Below are 18388 nucleotides of genomic sequence, written 5' to 3' on the forward strand. Positions count from 1 at the left end.
GCCTGGCATTTTCATTTTTAAATAAGGTAGTAGAGTACTTCTAAGACTTGATGACTTTAAGTCACAGCCCACATTTTGTTATTTATTCATTAGTAGTTGGAACATGGTATTTTGTCCTTTTTATTTCAGGTGATTTTTGCAAATATTCAGGGAACATTGCTTAGGAATAAAGTTATCTCCTGATTATGAGGATTATGAGGGTTAAGGTCCTTCCCTTGGAAAGCTGTATAATTAGCTCAGGGGAAGGACACACCTTGCAGCTGGGCTGCTTGTTGAATTCTAGGTTCCTCACTTCCCTGCAGCCAGAGAAAGTCCTCCTTTGGTTGATTTTTTCTTTTTTTTTAATGTACCTGGACTGTAAATGAGAATCACAGGATTTCTTGGTTTAAAAGTAAATCCAGTGACAATCCTATCCTTTGGCTTTTACATTTAAGCTTGACTATATTATGTTGATGTAATTTGCTATCCTTAAGTCTTCTGTTGTGCTCTAACAGTTCTTGTTTTCAAACAGTGGTTGAAGAAGTGGATTAAAAAGTGTGATGATGACAGTGAAACCTCTAATTGGATTGCAGCCAACACAAAGGTTGGTATCTTCCTTCAGTAAACCCTTGGTATTGAAACTGATAAGAACAGGTGTATCAACTTCAGAAGCAGTAAGTTTACCTTCTAAAGGGCCTTGTTTTCCCTTTCATTTGATTAGTTTGCTTTTTGTTTTCAGAATGATTGCCTATTAATAATTTTCCCTTGTTTTACTGTTTGAGTTTGTTTTATTGAGTACTCGACTGTAGTATGTGTAGTACTCTGCTTTAGTTTTCTTCCATCAGAAAAGTAGTGGTTGCTTAATCAGTTTTCTACCCTGGGGTTTGATAATACCTTTTCATGTAAATTCTTGGCTGCCTTCTAGTATACCAATATAGAGTTTACTGCATCTAGCCTTTTTTTTTTTAAACTAGGCTATATTTCTGCCCCTTAAAATCTCCAGGGTTTAACTTTTAAGGAGTTATTCTTTAGGGCAGTATTGAGTCAGAGTAAATGAGTAACTTTATTATGTAACTGAACTGGGCTTAACAAATTTAACGTTTTTAACATGTTAAACTTCAAAATATGATTTACTAAAAGACTTGATTCCTGAGAAATGGAAGCTTAAGGATAACATGAATATCCTTGGTTTTGGGGGGTTTATTTATTGAATTCATTGGTCGTGATACTAGTTTCAAAGTTCAGTATCTTTATGACATAAACCACATCTTAAACCCTAGAGGAATGTCTTACAAATGCAAATAAACTTGAACACCCTTCTTTTCTGTCCCTAAGTGGTAAGCATTTGAATCCAAACTGTGTACCCAGCCAATTTTTTGTAGGAAATTGTATAAACATCCAATCTTATGTCCTATCTGAATAGGAAGTGGCTTTGAGTGGTGACTAATAGTGTTATTCATGGGCTGTTTATTTTTATTGTTGTCTTTCACATATGATGATGATGCTTTGAAGAATATTGAGTTGTTTGACCAGAGTTAGTTATAACTTTGCAGTCTTCCATCACTCAGTCATGGGATAATGATAAGAATAAGGATTGCTTAAATGACAGTCAGCACGTGATTCTATAACACTGATACCGGCTCTACCCTAAAAGATTAAAACGTGTACATTTCTGTCTCCCAGAAAGCATTGGCAATAAAACAGTCCTGTTGCATAAAAGAAATAACCACATCTTTGGGGAATGTAGTTTTGAAATTAGCATTTCTATGTCTCTGAAACCAGCATGATAAACATACCTTACGGCACTTAAGAAAACCTTACTGTTATATCAGAAAGTGGTTGCTTTTTTATTAAAAAAATTTTTTTTCTGTTATTTAAGCATTCTTCTTCAAAAATTAAAGATTTCTCCACCAGAAATGTTCATTAACGTCCTAGATTCTTAAATATGCTGTCAGATTAGTATTTAGAATAGAGCAGTTGTATTTTCCCTAAGTAGGTTGATTATAAACTACCCCTCTCCTGCATCTGGAAAAATCCCTACATACTCTAAATCCCCAAGATATTTAAAATAGGGAGTATAGGTTTGAATATGCTTGACTTTGTTTAGAGGGTAGATTATTAAGTAAGAATGACAATTTGTAATAATAGATTTATCAGTTGGAAGTTTTGAGATGAAACTGAGGGTTTTTCCCTCTGGAGACATTTCAGAAGCTTATTTTTGTTACTAGCACCTTAGATTTGCAGGTTGTTGTTATATTAAGAAATCAATACTGTTTAGTTAATATAGCCAAGAAATAAAAAATGAAACATATTTTAGGCCTGAAATTTGCTTCTTTGGGAAGATGATAGTATTTTTTATGTGAGTAACTTCAAAAATCTGATGGTATTGACCTCTTTTGAAATACTATAGTTTGTGGACAGTAAAATCTATTCACTTTAGCTGAATTGTACAAATATTATGTTGGGTGATACTTTCCTCCCATTATGGGAGTAATAGACATCAACACAAAAACATACAGCAAAAATCCAACCTTTACATCTTATTCATAGTTTTATTAAAAATAATGAGTAAGTTTCATCCTCTAAATTTTTCAAGAGGAAGAACATTAGATGTGCCCACAAGGGTAATGACTTTGGCTCATTAGCAACCAAGAAAATGATACAGACTTGAGCAAGGGGATGTAATCTCTGCAGCACTGTTGTAAAGGAACCACAATGAAAAGATTTTAACAAGGGTATTTGGCAGAAGAAAGTTGGGAAATTCAGTAGCCACAAAAAGAATGATCAGTTTTGCTTGCCTGACTCTTAAGGCCAAATTGCTTGGGTTTGAATCCTAACTATCGTTTGCTACTTGTGTAGCCTTGGATTCGTTTCTTTAAAATTTTCTCTTAGTTTATTCATCTGATGAATGGAAATAGGAGTAAGACCACTATAAGGATTATGAGTTAATGCATATAGAACACTGAGAACAGTGTATGGGATACAGGAAGTATTCAATAATTATTTCCAGATAGCACTGGAACAGTATGTTTACAGGAGCAAAATGTTTAGCCTCTCATAAAATTATTATTACTATGTGTATGGTTAAAAGTACTTAAAATGTTTTTGTCCCCCAACCCCACTAAAACAAATCCTTAAATTGTCATGCATCTTAAAAACCCGTAATAATAACTCATTTTCAATAGTACTTAAGTGTTTGACACTGTTCTAAGTGCTTTACATGTATCAATCACAATAAATCACAGAATCAATTTAAAAATAAACCAAATCTAGAGCTGGCTTCTCCTCAGTGTAGCATTGACACCAACTTTATAGTTTCTCTTCATAGGAATGTCCCAAATGCCATGTCACAATTGAGAAGGATGGCGGTTGTAATCACATGGTCTGTCGTAACCAGAACTGTAAAGCAGAGTTTTGCTGGGTGTGTCTTGGCCCTTGGGAACCACATGGATCTGCCTGGTAGGTTGGGGAAACGAAGGGAAGAACATGTTCACATAACTGTGTGATGTATCTGCCGCATATTATGAATAAGGTTTCTGCCTCATGAAAATCACCCTCTAACTTGGGACTAGATAAATGAATACAGGGTGTGATCAGTATTAGAAGTGTATGCAAGATATCCAAAGAGAGAGTTTTAATAAGGTTTATTTCACAGATCAGGTAACAACTAAGTTGAACTTTAAGAAAGACTAAGAGTTCCATTTGTTCAAAAAATGGTAGGAAAAACATTCAGGGTGAAAGGAGTAGCATGAACAAAGGTAGAAGAATGTGATAGTACATGACTTACTCAGCGTTGTCTAATATGTCTCTCTAGACAATAAAGACACTTGGCAGAACCCAGTCCACAGTTGTGTTTTAGTTATCCTGCATGCCATTAGACAAAAAAATTTGTCCAAACTTTAAGAACTGGAAAATTACCCAATGCAATCCAGAGTTTTAGCATTCATTGAAACAGAAGAACGTAAGAACAGGCCTGCATTTCTTTTTGGCAAAAATCACCTAGAATTGGTTGGTTGCTTTTTAGATGGAGCCTTTACTGCAGTTTAATGTTTTCCCTAAGACCAAAGCTTATTGGCATTTGCATGTCTTACGATGGCACATTTGGTAGTGATACATACCTTTGTTGCCTGCATGTTTCTTATCATGCATGCGGGGAAAATGCAAGTTAGATTAAAGATGTCTTGTTGCATTTTTCTCAAAACAAGAAAAATGGGAGCTAGCGCATCTCCTGGTAAATGTGAAAATATTTCTGGGTGTTACAATAATGCAGATTGCCGTTTTGACTAGTTTATGTTATTTGCATTTGTCTCCTGTTGGTGTTTGAGTTTGTGGCCCCTCATAAATTGTGGGGAATAGGAAAAGAGAAAGTAGACTGGGACCTGAAGTAGTTTGGACAGTTATCAGAAGTATTTGTACTGAGAGTAACAACATTATGTCTGTAGTTTAGATGACATGCTCTGTATTAGGTGTTTTCCATACTTTATCTGGACATTGTGGCTACTTTGTAGAGAGTGGGTGGGAGGGGAAAAATTGCAAGCTCAAGACAAGACAAGGAGAATCTGAACTTAAGACAATGGCAAACCTTCCCTTTTAGTTTCTTTGGAATTTTCATTTATTTCATTAATTAGAGGAATAGTAAGAGCGATTGTCTGGAATTGATTCTAAACTAGGTAAAAACTAATTGGTTAGGTGAAAAAAAAAAAGTGATTTTACTACTGTCAGAGCCAAGGAAAGATATTTGGGGTTTAGGAATGCAAACTGAGGATTAGAGTGTTCCCAGAAACTAAATTCATTTGAGTATATATATACAAGTTTAGTGAAGAGGAGAGGGAATGGGGGACAAGTGTTAAAGAGACTTTTGTGTGTATGTAAGGAAGTCTCTGATCACAACTCAAATTTTAAATGAACTGGGTTGAAAAATGAAAGGGATACAAAACAAATGACGACTCCAGAAGAATGAAGAATGGCCCAGTCCGGGGGTTATCAGAAATGTTGCCTGTATCTTGCCTTTTCCCGTGGCTAATATTGCAGATGAATCCTTGCTGTGCTTTCTTGTTTAAATCTGAAAATATCTTAGAATCTTCAAAATAACATTCCAGATAGTACTGTCAGTAATCTCAGTTGGAAATATAGATGAGCCCTCCTTGCTTTCTTGGCCTTAAAATTCTTAATGTTGACAGAGTAAAGCCCAGAGTGAGTTGAGGCTTAAAAATATCTAACAAATATCAAAAGGAAAGTTTTTGAGGATATATCAGTTAGGGAGAAAATGTGTTAATCATTGACCAGTAGATAGCGAGAAGAGGCATCTTTAGGCTTATTTGTGAGTAGAATAATTATTGGTAAGAGAGGATTATTAATCCAGCTGGGGGACAGTTAATGTCTCTTGACTCAGGTGAATTGTGGTCTGGGTTACTTTAAAAACTTTGAGATGAAATCAATGACCACTGTTGGTTGTTTCTGAGTACTGTGGAAAATAGAAAGGAACCTAAGATTGGGAGCAGACAGTGAAATTCAAATTTTCAGAATTTCTCATTCCACAAATTGCATATGAACCATAGTTTGTTAGTTTGTTTAGTTTTTCTCTTATGTGAAATTCCAGAATCAAATGGTATTGTTAGGATGATGAATTATGGAATGTTTGGTAGATTTCAGCAAGGTATTTCATTGTGGACAGAGGTTTGTAGCCTAGGCTGTGAACTACAGATGGAGATGTTTGGGAGTACAGGTAATAGATTTGTGTCTTCCTAGTGGAATGCTTTAAGGTTTGCTGAAAGGCTTTGTCCACATCTTTTTTATTCACATAAACTATATACTGCTTTTCTGTTCAGTTGTATTGATGATTTTCTTGAATTAATATAAAAAATTTTGTATACAATATTTTGGGGTTATATCAAAGGGAGATATTGAATATATAAACCATTTTAATCTTAAAGGATTTGACAGGCTGGAATAATAAATTCAGCTTAACGAGATTTATATTAAATTCAAAATTCTTCTAAAAAGGTCATCATTAAAAAGATTCTGAAGATATGTATTCACTAGTTAAGAGCATGGGTCTCAGTTGGCAGAAGGGCATCAGATTAATTTCCACCTCTGAAACTCTTCTTTTGTGATCTTAATATGTTACTTATCTTCTCAAAATTGGATTCTTCGTATGCTCTGTGAGGATAATGATACATATTTCATAAGGTAATTGAGGGGATTAAATGTGATAGTACAGTTAAAATCCTTAGTAAGTGGATGGAATATAGTGTATGTCAGTTGTACTCAAAATGTAGGCTCCCATAAAATAAAACAGGTAATCAGAAGAAGGACAAGTGCCCATCATGGTACACATCTCCACTCTGAGCTGACTTCTCTGGGCAGATTTCCCCTTGCTCCTCATTTTGTATATTGAGTTTCAGGGATTCTCATAAACTGTTCAGAACATATAAAGCATATAGCACAGCACTTGTCACACAACAGTCTGTCAGCAGTTGGTTCTCTTGGGTGTATACAAGTGAGGATAACAAGGTGAGTAATCTGGAAAAATTGAATATATTTGGCTAAATAACAGACCGTGTAGGAGATGAGATAGTCTCTTTCTTCAAAAAATGAATTAGAAGTTCAAACTACAGTTGGTAAATGGAAAAATAACAATGTTTTCCAATGATTATCAGTAAACTTAATGAGTGGACTACCTCGGGGGGTGGGAAACTGCTTTTTACTAATAGAGAACAGACACACTCTTGGAAAGGATTCAAACACCTAGGGGCTTTTTTTTTTTTTTCGTCACCTCATTTTATCTTTGTAAAGGAGAATATTGGCTCTATATAATTGCTAAATCCAGGCTAAAATTCTGTGATTTGTTCCCTTTTCATTGATTTATGGCTTTATGGAATCCTCTTGACTTACTTCAGGTACAACTGTAACCGCTATAATGAGGATGATGCAAAGGCAGCAAGAGACGCACAGGAGGTGAGTACATTTATTTTCAGGTAATGGTTGAACAGGAGTGTGCATTATCTGTTGATTAGGGAATAATTTAGCAAAAGAGTTCAATTCTGAAAGATTTGTTAAAGGATAGTCCAATAAATACTGTATATCTGTGTACATGTAGAAAGGGACTCTTATGCAAAATACATATTAGGAGTATTCCTATTTATAGATTTGTTTGCATTAAAAAAAAAAAAAAAAAAACAGTCTAGTCATACAGCATACCTCTAGGTTTCAGTAGTCTTCCGTAGCAAGGTGTTCCCTTCCCAGCAAAGAGTCTAAAGGACAGTATTTGTTAAATGGCACTGCTGCTATTTATATTCAGCCTCACTTCTCTTTAATTAATTACTTCATTGTTCAAGAAGCTCTAATGATTTTAGGTAACTTGGAATGAACTGTCTCAGGAGGTAGGGATTTCCCTATTACTGAATAAGGATATAACCCACTTTTATAGAAGAAGAGATTCAAACCCTTGGTGTGGATTAGATTCAGTAGCACTTTGAGTTCCTTTCAGGCTGGTAATTCTGCCTTAATAGTAGAATTCTAGAATTTAGTCATCCCTTACATTCATACATTCTGTATTGAAATTCCCCATTTCTCCTCCCAGAATCTTTTAAAATGACTTGTCTTGCCAAGATGCAAGCCAGAACACGACCTGTTTGTTATTATTTCACTTTTCAAAGGCTCCTTTAAAATTTATTTAAATTACTGTAAACACAAAAGAATATATTTACATAACCTAGGCTGTCATATTTCAGATGTTTACAATATTTGTTATCATTTTAAAGGGGGAAAAAAACCCACAGGTTATAATGTTGGTTTACATTATATTCATTATAATATTACTATATTAACTGTGTTGAAAGTAAAACCAGCTGGACTATTTTAAGCAGATATACAACCAAACGAAAAAACCCACAACCAGTGAAACTCAAAAAAACTAATTATACAAATAAGTTATTTGTTGAAATTGAATTACTGTTGACAGACTAAGACCCAGAATTTTTGAATTTAGTATTACTATACTACTATAAGTACCACGTGATAATTTGTTCTCCCATCAGTTTTCTATATATCAATTATTGCCTTTTCATCCCTACAGTGCATCAAAATTTGATTTGGTCAGAATTTATTATTAATGTATTTCCTGTCACTTATTCTCAACTCTGGTGCAGTTAAAGTAATATGGCTTGATGCCATTTTTAGCCATTTTACAAATGTAAGACCTGAAAGCGTTGATTCTCATAAGTTTATTCAGGTGGTCCAGAGTGTTTGTGTTTTCTTCAGGTTATTATCAGATTTTTAATATTTAAAAATTTCCATGATCTGTTTAAACGAGATCATTTGGCACCCCTACTCCAGTTCCCTCAGACTATAATTTGAGAAACATCACCCCATGTAACCTTTGTATAAAAAACTCTACAATGAGAGTGATGCCTTTCCCACCCTCCATTTTGAATTGATTCCTCTCTTTCATTTTTATTCAGCTCAGTTTGTCATTGCATCTCCTTCTGTTTCAGGTTCGTTTTTAAATCTTAGCTCCCCCCACCTCCCTTTCTGGCTTTCTGCTTTTGTCCTAAAGTTTTCTTCTAATTATGATAATATTTTTTTCAATCCATAAAGAAATGCTGTTTTTCTCTTATGTAGCATTATATTTTTCCTAATTACCATGGTGGGCTTTTAGTTTTTGTGTGCTAAGTTGCTTCAGTAGTGTCCAACTCTTTGCTAAACCATGGACTGTAGCCTGCCAGGCTCCTCTGTTCATGGGGTTCCCCAAGCAAGAATACTGGAGTGGGTTGCCAATTCCTTCTCCAGGGGATCTTCCCGACCCATAGATCGAATTTGGGTCTCTTACATCTTCTGCATTGGCAGGCAGGTTCTTTAGTAGTCTAGCTAAATCTAACCAGAATTTGCTGACAATGGAAAGTGTATGGGTTATCCTTGACCTTAACTGGTAAGTGTTTGGGTGCTGGTAGCATTCCTTTCTGAGATCTGCAGGGAGGGTGGATTATTGGACATAGCTTCTTAGCCCTTTTAATGTGTAGATTGTAGGCATTAGATTGCATTATTTTTCTAGGTCATATATATATTGGACTAAACTAGAATCTTCTGATCCTGTGAGTGTACAGGGAAAGGGGTTTGTATGAGTTGACTGTATTTGTTTATTTAGTAGGAGCCATACCTCCCAGAATGGAGCACACCATGGCACACACACCTAGCTTATTCTTTCCTCACTTCCTCTACTTCCATACTCTGGCCTAGTGTTTTCTGTCAATTGTAGTTCTTTTTTTTTAAACAGTGGTTCATAGCAGCTTTATTTGTTATAGTCCCAAACTGAAAACATCTAAAACTTTACTTAATTGGTGAATGATTAAACAAACCATGGTAATCCATACTGTGAAATATTATTGAGTGATAACAAAAAATGAACTGTTTATCCACATAGCAATTTAGATGTCACAGGCACCGTGCTGAGTGAAAAAGCCAGTGTCTACAGATAGCATTCTGTGATCTCTGTCACATGATTCTATTTATGTTATATTGTTGTTGCTAAGTTGTGTCCGACTCTTTGTGACCCCATGGACTGCAGTGCGCAAGGCTTCCCTGTCCTTCACTATTCCATTCCCTGTGTTTGCTAAGACTCATGTCTGTTGAGTCGGTGGTACTACGCAACCATCTCACCCTCTCTTGCCTGCTTCTCAGCAGTTGTAGTTCGTTTGTTTGTTTTCTGTTTTTAGGCAGTTGTAGTTCTTAAAAAAGTACTGTAAGGTTGGCACACAGTACAGAAAGAACATATATGGTACTTTTTTCTTTTCTTTTTTCTTTTCTGTGACCACACTGTGCGGCTTGCGGAATGTTAGTTAGTTTTCCAACTAGGGATTGAACCCGGGTCCCTGGCTGTCAGAGCAGAGTCCTGACCACCGGATTGCCAGGGAATTCCCTAAATTTTCTTATCTACTAACCCAGAGTCAGTATACTTCTGTGAGTGGTCAGGTGGTAACTGCTTTCAGCTTTGCAGACTATCCAGCCTGTTAGAGTTGCTCAGTTCCGTCCTTCTCCTGTGACGCTTGCTGACTCAGCCATAGACTTAAAGGAGTGGATGCGGCAGCATTTCAGGTTAACTTTGAAAACAAAAATAGGCAGCAGCTGGATTGCCTACCCGTGTTCTAAGCAGTCACGTTATTGTGTGTTTTTCCAAAGCGTTTTCAGGACATTGCATTTCTCAATCCAGATTCTGGGATTTGATTTAAAAATGGGTATTATTTGCAGTGGTAGTGTGGGTGTTTTGGTTTTTTTCATATTGAATTTTAAAATTATCTTAATGATGCAAGCTGTTTGAGAACTCTTAGTCATATTAAGTCCTATAACATATATTTTAATTCATGATTTAGGTTTTCCATTTCATCTTGGGAATTCTTGAAAATATTAGTGCTTTGTATGGAGGTAAAATGCCAAGTAGATTATTCTTTGCATATTCTATTTTTAGAAACAATTGGCATAATTTTATTATGTATAATCATATCTAATAGCAATACTATTATTTTTATCTAATAATGAATAGATATAATTTTCATAGTATTTTTAGATTGGCATAATTTTCCACTGTGTAAGCATTGATTTAATACCTACCTGACTGCTGAAATAATATGACATGTGTAGCTTTTTTTAGGTGTTTCCATGTTGTAAGATACAGGATCATGTGATTGGCTAGTTATGTGGTTCAGAGTTAGTGTTTCTGAGCAAGAGACCAAGCAGAAGGCCTCTTAGTATCTGTACTGTTTGTAGGCCATAGGCATGAGGAGAGGAAGAGGAGAATGGTGTTTAAAGAAAAGAAATCCATGTGTGTGGTAAGAAACCCTTCTATAGTAGTTACATTCAACAATCATTTTTTAGATATTAAGTACTAGAGTTATGACAAGATTGCTTTTTTTAATCTTGTTATGTCAAGTATTTAATATGAAGAAAATGATATTTTTGGCTGCTTGTGGAATCTTGCTCAAACTCATGTCCATTGAGTTGGTGATGCCATCCAACCATCTCATGCTCTGTCATCCCCTTCTCCTCCTGCCTTTGATCTTTCCCAGCATCAGGGTCTTTTCCAATGAGTCACTTCTTCACATCAGGTGGCCAAAGTATTGGAGTTTCAGTGAAGCCTGGCATGCTGCAGTCCAAAGGGTTGCAAAGAGTCAGACATGACTGAGCGACTGAACTGAACTGAACTGTGGAATCTTAGTTCCCTGACCAGGGATCAAACCCATTCTCCCCTGCAGCGGGAGCTCAAAGTCTTGACCACTGGACAAATCCCAAGATTACTTTTTTAAAAGTGTATCTCCTTAACATCTACAGTATAATAATATTGAGAGACCCATGTGAATTATTTTTGCAGTATGATAAACAATATAAAACAAATTTAGACCTGGTATCATATTTTTAAATACTTCATCATATTTTTTAATACTTCATGTACTTTAAAAGATTTTTCATAAAACTTTAGTAGTATTTGTATATTTGTTATTTTATAACTATGCTATATATTTATTATATATTTTTGAAGCAGTATTTTGTTAATATGTGTTCCAGTGTCCCCATTTATCTCATAAACTTTCTTTTATAATTGGTTCAAATGAGGATCCATATAGGTCCACAAGTTGGATGTGATGTTATAATCTGTAGGTTCTTTCATGTTTTGGGGCTTTTTTTTTTCCTTCTTCTTTTGCCATTTATTTGTTGAGGAAACTTAAATCATTTTTGTGCTGTAGCATTTTTCTTATTCTGAATTTCCCAACTGCAAATCCCTGGTTAGGTTCTTCTATCCCTAAACTTGCTGAAACTGGTGGCTAATTCTAGATACTCAAATTCAGACGATTTGGTGAGGGATGTGGAAAGAACACAGAACACTTAACTGGTGTTAAATGTACTGTGTAGTTTCTGTTGCATTATATTAGGAGTTATATCATGTCTGGTTGCCTCTCTTTTGTTTTTTACTTTATAATATTGATGCACCTTATTGCACACTGCAGAACAGAGCTATCCAGTAGAATATTCATAATGATGGAAATGTTCTTAATACCACCGTCTGATTTGGTAGACACTGACTGCAATACTAAGAAACTGAAATTTTACTTTTAATGGCCATATGTGACTGCTGGCTGCTATATTGAAAAGTACAGCTATAGGACAGTCAAAAAATATTAAGTAACAGAGGTAGCAATAGATGTCTCTTTGTTCTTGATTTTAGCCTAAATTCCTATTCTGTTTCATCAGTAAATATGATATCAGGTTTTGTGTGCCTATAATAAATTTGTTATAATTATGTGACCTTAATTTTTCTTAATGGGACAGAGATCTAGGGCAGCCCTGCAGAGGTACCTGTTCTACTGTAATCGCTATATGAACCACATGCAGAGTCTCCGCTTTGAGCACAAACTATATGCTCAGGTGAAGCAGAAAATGGAAGAGATGCAACAGCACAACATGTCCTGGATTGAGGTGCAGTTCCTGAAGAAAGCAGTTGATGTCCTCTGCCAGTGTCGTGCCACACTCATGTACACTTATGTCTTCGCTTTCTACCTCAAAAAGAATAACCAGTCCATTATCTTTGAGGTAGGAATAGTTACTGAGTGGGTAAAAAAACCACCTGTGTGTCATAGGACTACTTATCTTTTATAGATAAGAGTTTTAAAGGTTACTCTTTGCCCCTGAATGTGGATCAAAAGTTTATCGTTTATTAGGAAGGTACAAAAAATTCAGATATCTTGCTGTAAACTACATTCAAATTGATGCGGTTTAGCCAGCTAGTGATTAAGTGTGCAGGCTCTGCAATTAGTCCTGAATTTGAATCTTGACTTCATCACTTTTTAGCTCTGTTGACTTGAAGCAAGTTATTTAACCTCTTCTATATCTCTGTTTTAGAATGGGGATAATACTTTTCTAGAAATGTTAAGATGTTTAAGTGAGACAATCCATATATAATGCTTATGTAACACCAGGAACATCGTAAGTTCTTTTCAAAAGTCTGTTCAGGTAAAACTCATAACACGGTATTAGAAGTAAATATGGAGCTTGTCTTTTGTGGAGAAGTAGTGACTAAAAGGGGGCTTTCAGCAGTAAAGTTTTTTCAAGTAGAGATGCTCATTTAAAATTTATACATGCAGTATTGATGTGGATAGATGGCTAGATAGTAACAGTGACTAGCAGATGGGATTTTAGATGGGTAAATGTACAGAACTAGCTATACTAGTAACAGATAACAAAATTTTAATCTTCCATACAGTGTTTTCTGATAAGATTAGGTATCTAGCTAGATATAAAGAATAATGCATTTCTGTTCCTCAGGCTTTAACATAATAGTTTTCAGAGCTAGATTTCCAAAAACATTTTCTTAAGTACTTTCAAATTATACTTGGTATTCTTCCAGAGGTAATGGATAAATCTTTGGTTCTTTTCATAGTTAAAAAGTTCTCCTAAGAGAAAAAAAAGAGAAAAGTTGTTAGAGGTGGAAGTAATGAAGGACTTCAGAGGTACAATTGACCACCTGTGAAAATTGGTGTTGAGTACAGTCTATTAAGGAAGTAGCTAAGATAGTTTATCTCTTAGCTTTCTTTTGAAGGCAGAATTTACTATATATTCTCCTTCCTATTGCAGAATAACCAAGCAGATCTAGAGAATGCCACAGAGGTGCTCTCGGGTTACCTCGAACGAGATATTTCCCAAGACTCTCTGCAGGATATAAAGCAGAAAGTACAAGATAAGTACAGGTAAGTTTATTTTTAGTTGTTGAGCAAAAGTGTCTGCCACTGATGGTGTGGTATGCCGTAGTGGTGAAGTTAAATGATGGTGAAACTTGGGTTTAGCATATTCAATAACTGAACTGCTGCTGTGTTTCTCACAGATTGCTTCTGTCCTTTGGGCATAGGGAGGAAGTCAGCCAGTGCTGGCTGATCCTGCTTCTTCCATGTGGCTTTATCTATGTAGTTATTGCCCTGACAGGAAGAAGGAGCCCAAAAAGGGCAAGTGACTATTAGGATGAGGGGTGAGAATAACATGCTGGCCCTGGCCTAGGGATCCTGGTGGATCATGGCTCTTGGCAAGTGAGCTACCCAGACTTTTTAAAGATTTTTTTCTAAGATTTGATTTTCCAAAGAGAGATTTACTTTGTCCTAGGGATAGATGATACTTTAAGAGATGTCACCTCTTAAGTAAAAGATGCAAAATGTTTGCTTTCTCACGTAGAGCTCTTTCTTCAAAAGTTGTTTGCTGGCAAAAGTTGTTTTCTCTTTAACAGTAGTGGAAATCTCTGGGAATTTGCAAGACTTGAAAATTTAGTCCTGAGTAATATGTTCACTTCCCTTAGCCAATTATAGCTACCGCTAGTACTTTAAGATTTTACAGTTGTGAATACCCCTTGAAATTACTTCTTCCTAAAATGGTTTACTTACCTGTAGAATGATGAGATTGAATCACATCATTTCTAAGGCCTGTTTATTGCTCTGGAATTAATTTCCCCAAACTAGAAACTCCGAAAAATACCTTTTGAAAATGAGAAATAGTCATGTCTTTACATCTAGACCTAAAAATATGCCTTTTAACAAGTTCTATGTCTGGATAAACTATAGGGAGCCCTAAAAAACAAGTAAATGCCTCTTTTAAAAAAAAAATTTACTGGAGGCTGACAACAGGTGTTTTTTTTTTCTCTCTCTCTCTCTCTCTCTTTGATTACAGATACTGTGAGAGTCGACGAAGGGTTTTGTTACAGCATGTGCATGAAGGCTATGAAAAAGATCTGTGGGAGTACATTGAGGACTGAGAATGGCCCTGCATAAAATGAACTCTGAAAACTTTACCATCTAGAGTGCTCATGCAATTAAAACAAACAAAACAAACACAAACAAGGAGGCACTAAGCCTATTCTGACACCGCTGGTCTGTAGTACCAGAATTCTGTTTTGTTAACGGAAAGTTTAAGTAAATTATATTGTAATAAAAAAAAAAGGTAGATAAACCATTGTACAACAGTATTCTAGGCCGCCAACAAAAGTGTGACAGACACACTAAAAGCCCTCCAACTTTAACTTGTAACGTAGCTTCATTCTCCAAGCTGACTCCTTTTTTTCATTTTCTTTTTCCTGAGTGTAGTACAGTTAAAATTTAAAACTGCTCCTTGACACTGCTTTTCATGTCCAAACCAGCCATTTTGTTGTACTTTGGTAAAGGACCTCTCCCGTTTCTCCCCAACACCTACAGATATACCCACACACACAGACTGTCTCTCTCTCATACACCAAGGTCATGAGTGAATAACGATTAGTTCCTTGTAAAGAAAATTCTTGGGGCGGGGAAGAGGGTAGGCAGAAAGAGGAATTAAAAAAAAAAAACAAAAAAAACTTTGTATATGACTTTTAAAACAAGAGGACAACACAGTATTTTTCAAAATTGTATATAGTGCATATGCATGGACAAAGCAAGCGTGGCACGTGTTTGCATAATGTTTAATTACAAAAAATATTTATTCTTTAAAAATCTTCAAGATTATGTCTATTTGCTGTGCATTTTCTTTCAGTTTGCTTTATCTTTCCAGGGCTGAGGGTTGGGATAAAAGGTGTGTTGGTTTAGCACCTCTGGAAGACCTAACTAGAGTTCTTTGATTTCCCTTTCCTGAAATTACTTTGCCCTCTCTGGTTTTGATGTATTTGTTGCTGGCCCTGGGTCTCATGCCCAGAATTGCCAGCTCCTGGTTGAGCACAGAGAGGTCAAGCTCTGACTAAATGCCGTGGCCTGATAAGGGCTGCAACAGGGAACTTTGTTGCTGCCATTGAAGAATGACCCAGTCTCCAACCTCATCCCTCTCCGCAGCCTCATACATCTACGTAAGCCTTTGTGGGCCCGTGTCATACACACAGCTGAAGGCTTCCTAGGCTTCCTGTCACATCCAGAGGACACATTTCAAAAATTTGTCCCTTTAATTGCTGCTTTGAGCCTTTTAAGATTTTAGTTATGGCTCTTCTCTCACCCCTTCTTTATGTTAGGGTGTCAAATAGGACGTTTTTGCTTTAAATATAAATATAAATAAATAGCCATTCACTTAGATTCAGATTGTGAATTAAAAATGGCAGATACTGAAATTGCTTGTGTGTGTTGCTGTGGGTTCAGTTTGAAGGCAAACATCCTAGAACTTGATATTCCCATCTAGTACATTTAAATAGAAATCTTTGCTTCTTTTCTATTTGTCAACAGATAGGAGAATTAATAAGGCGTTTTAGCTGTGATGTCCATTTTTATGAAATTTCTACTAAGAGCTATGTTAAAAGTAAAGGATGGTGGTGGTTTTATTAACTATGTATCTGTTTAGGCCATTCTGGCTGTGGTATTTTTCATCCCTAAATCTGTCAGTTTTATACAGGAGTACAGAGTGAACTAGGCAACTAGATGAGGTCTTAATACTAAATACCACTTCTGGCTGAAGGACCTCTTTGTCTTCCTCTAAATGTCTTGTGCCTAGGGAGTGTTTACCTTTTGTGAGGCAGCTTTGTCTGCTCTAGCACCGTACATCTTACTACTCCATTGGGAAGTAGTTTCACTTTCCTCTGGCCTTTTGCCTAAGTTAGGCTTTGCTAAATCAACCCTACTTTTCCTTTTAGAAAAGGTTGTTACATGAGATGTACTTGCAACTGTTCTTTTCCCATCAGAAATCAGTGAATGTTTGCTGAGTATATTATGCTGCTTCCTTAAACCACTTGTCTAGGATCAACTTTATCTATACCTTTGATTCTCCCCTCCCTTGCCACCTCAGGTGCAAATCTGAACTCAGTGTCTGCTTCTTCCTTATTCTCTCTTCTCCTTCCTTTTCCCTGTCAAACATTTGATTTTATTTTAAATGACTGCATCAATCTTAAAAGACATTTATCAAAACTAAGGATTTTTTTTTTTTTTTAGAAAGCTTGAATAAGTTCCTTTCCTTGGTAACTTTGAAAAGCAGCCAGAGTTGCTATCTAGATATATGTGGCCCCCTTAAAATGTTTTGTGTATATGTGGTGTTTTAAGAAATATCTTACATGGTTAACTACAGTATCTAGATTTGAGTGTCATAAATCCTTTTTACACGCTCCCCCTTAAAAGAGGTATCCAGAAACAGTGTGTGCACTTCATAATAACAGCCCCCACCCATGGAAGAACAGTGCTTTTTAGAGCCGTTTTCTAGTTTCAGTGTTGGCATATTACCTGAGGGTACTGCAGTTGTGGGTGCATTCCCTAATATGTATGGATCAAGATGAATTGGCCTTTTCCAGTTCAAGCTTTTAACAACTATCTCCATATCTGACAGAACTCCCATCAGTTAATCACTTTCATTGTCAGTAACTTCAGTGAACTCAGCTGGGATAGGTCTTAAGCCAAATGATATGATGGCTTCCCTGTTTCACCTGTCTAAGTCTTTCTGTCAGAGGGCTCTATTCATGGTCAGCACCAGGGTCTCCCTTGTCTTTTTGAGGTTTTCTGAAAACTGCATGCATCATTTGAACAATTCATTGAGCAGTAGATGGACTTAAATAATTTACAATAAAATTGTTGATCCAAAGCGCAGGACTACAAACCACAGTGGTAAAATTGAGTAGCATATATCATCAGACTTTAAATTCTATGTAATCCACTGCAACCCAGATTGTATGTGTTTTATGTGTGTTTAAATAAATACATTAAATACACATGTGTATACATACACACAAATATAGCAGATCCAAGACTGACTGACTTGATTTGAAATGGTTGAATCTGCAGTGTAAAATGTGGATCAGCCATGATTAGGAACTGAAATTTAGCATGAGAGAGAAAAGGACTTGATGCACAAAAATCCCGGTATAGAGCACTTGGGGGATGGGAGGGGGCGGGTTGGTGAGACAATCAGATCGGTAAATTGATTAAATGCTCCTAACCCTGTAATTTTGTGCGTAGAGCACACTGTGCTGTGGAAATAACTGTTCTTAGATTTTCATTGTAACTGGACTGTTCAGGTTGCCCAGAGGGAAAGAACATTCCTAATTCTAATAAAATAAACTTTTATTTTGTTATTCCATTAGTTACTTATGTTTATTTTTATATTAAGAAAAAGACATTGGTGGCCTAAGAGTCACCTATATTATGTGCCTTATTCACTGTTCCTACTTAACATAAAATGTCAAGATTTGGTTCAGTTTCTTTGCAGGGAACTGTGAATGAGACTCTCCCCAAAAATAAACTTGGTTAATGAAGCCTTCAGAGCATTTTCTGGAAGCTTTCCAAGTTCTGTGTCTTGAACATTGAATTTAGGTTGCTATTTGTTTTATAAGAGTGATATTAGATGCCCAGTAGATCTTTGTCAGTTTATAGAGATAAAATATTTAAAAGTCATTCTCAAACTTGAAACTCCTTCACATTACTTCCACTTGGTTCACTTTTAGAAG

General features: G+C 36.0%; 1 protein-coding gene across 1 annotated transcript in view; it reads left to right on the forward strand.

Annotated features, from left to right (window-relative positions):
- The window catches only part of ARIH1 (ariadne RBR E3 ubiquitin protein ligase 1), a 105719-nt gene extending 87703 nt beyond the window's left edge, over positions 1-18016 (forward strand). The window contains exons 9-14 of the mRNA XM_055536908.1: positions 512-583; positions 3308-3438; positions 6879-6936; positions 12298-12558; positions 13600-13712; positions 14677-18016. Coding sequence (XP_055392883.1) covers positions 512-583; positions 3308-3438; positions 6879-6936; positions 12298-12558; positions 13600-13712; positions 14677-14761 — 720 coding nt within the window. The 3' untranslated portion in view covers positions 14762-18016. The remainder of the gene's footprint in view (positions 1-511; positions 584-3307; positions 3439-6878; positions 6937-12297; positions 12559-13599; positions 13713-14676) is intronic.
- Positions 18017-18388: the final 372 nt, after the last annotated feature.

This window comes from Bubalus kerabau, chromosome 10 (assembly GCF_029407905.1).
Source record: "Bubalus kerabau isolate K-KA32 ecotype Philippines breed swamp buffalo chromosome 10, PCC_UOA_SB_1v2, whole genome shotgun sequence".
NCBI lineage: Eukaryota > Metazoa > Chordata > Mammalia > Artiodactyla > Bovidae > Bubalus > Bubalus kerabau.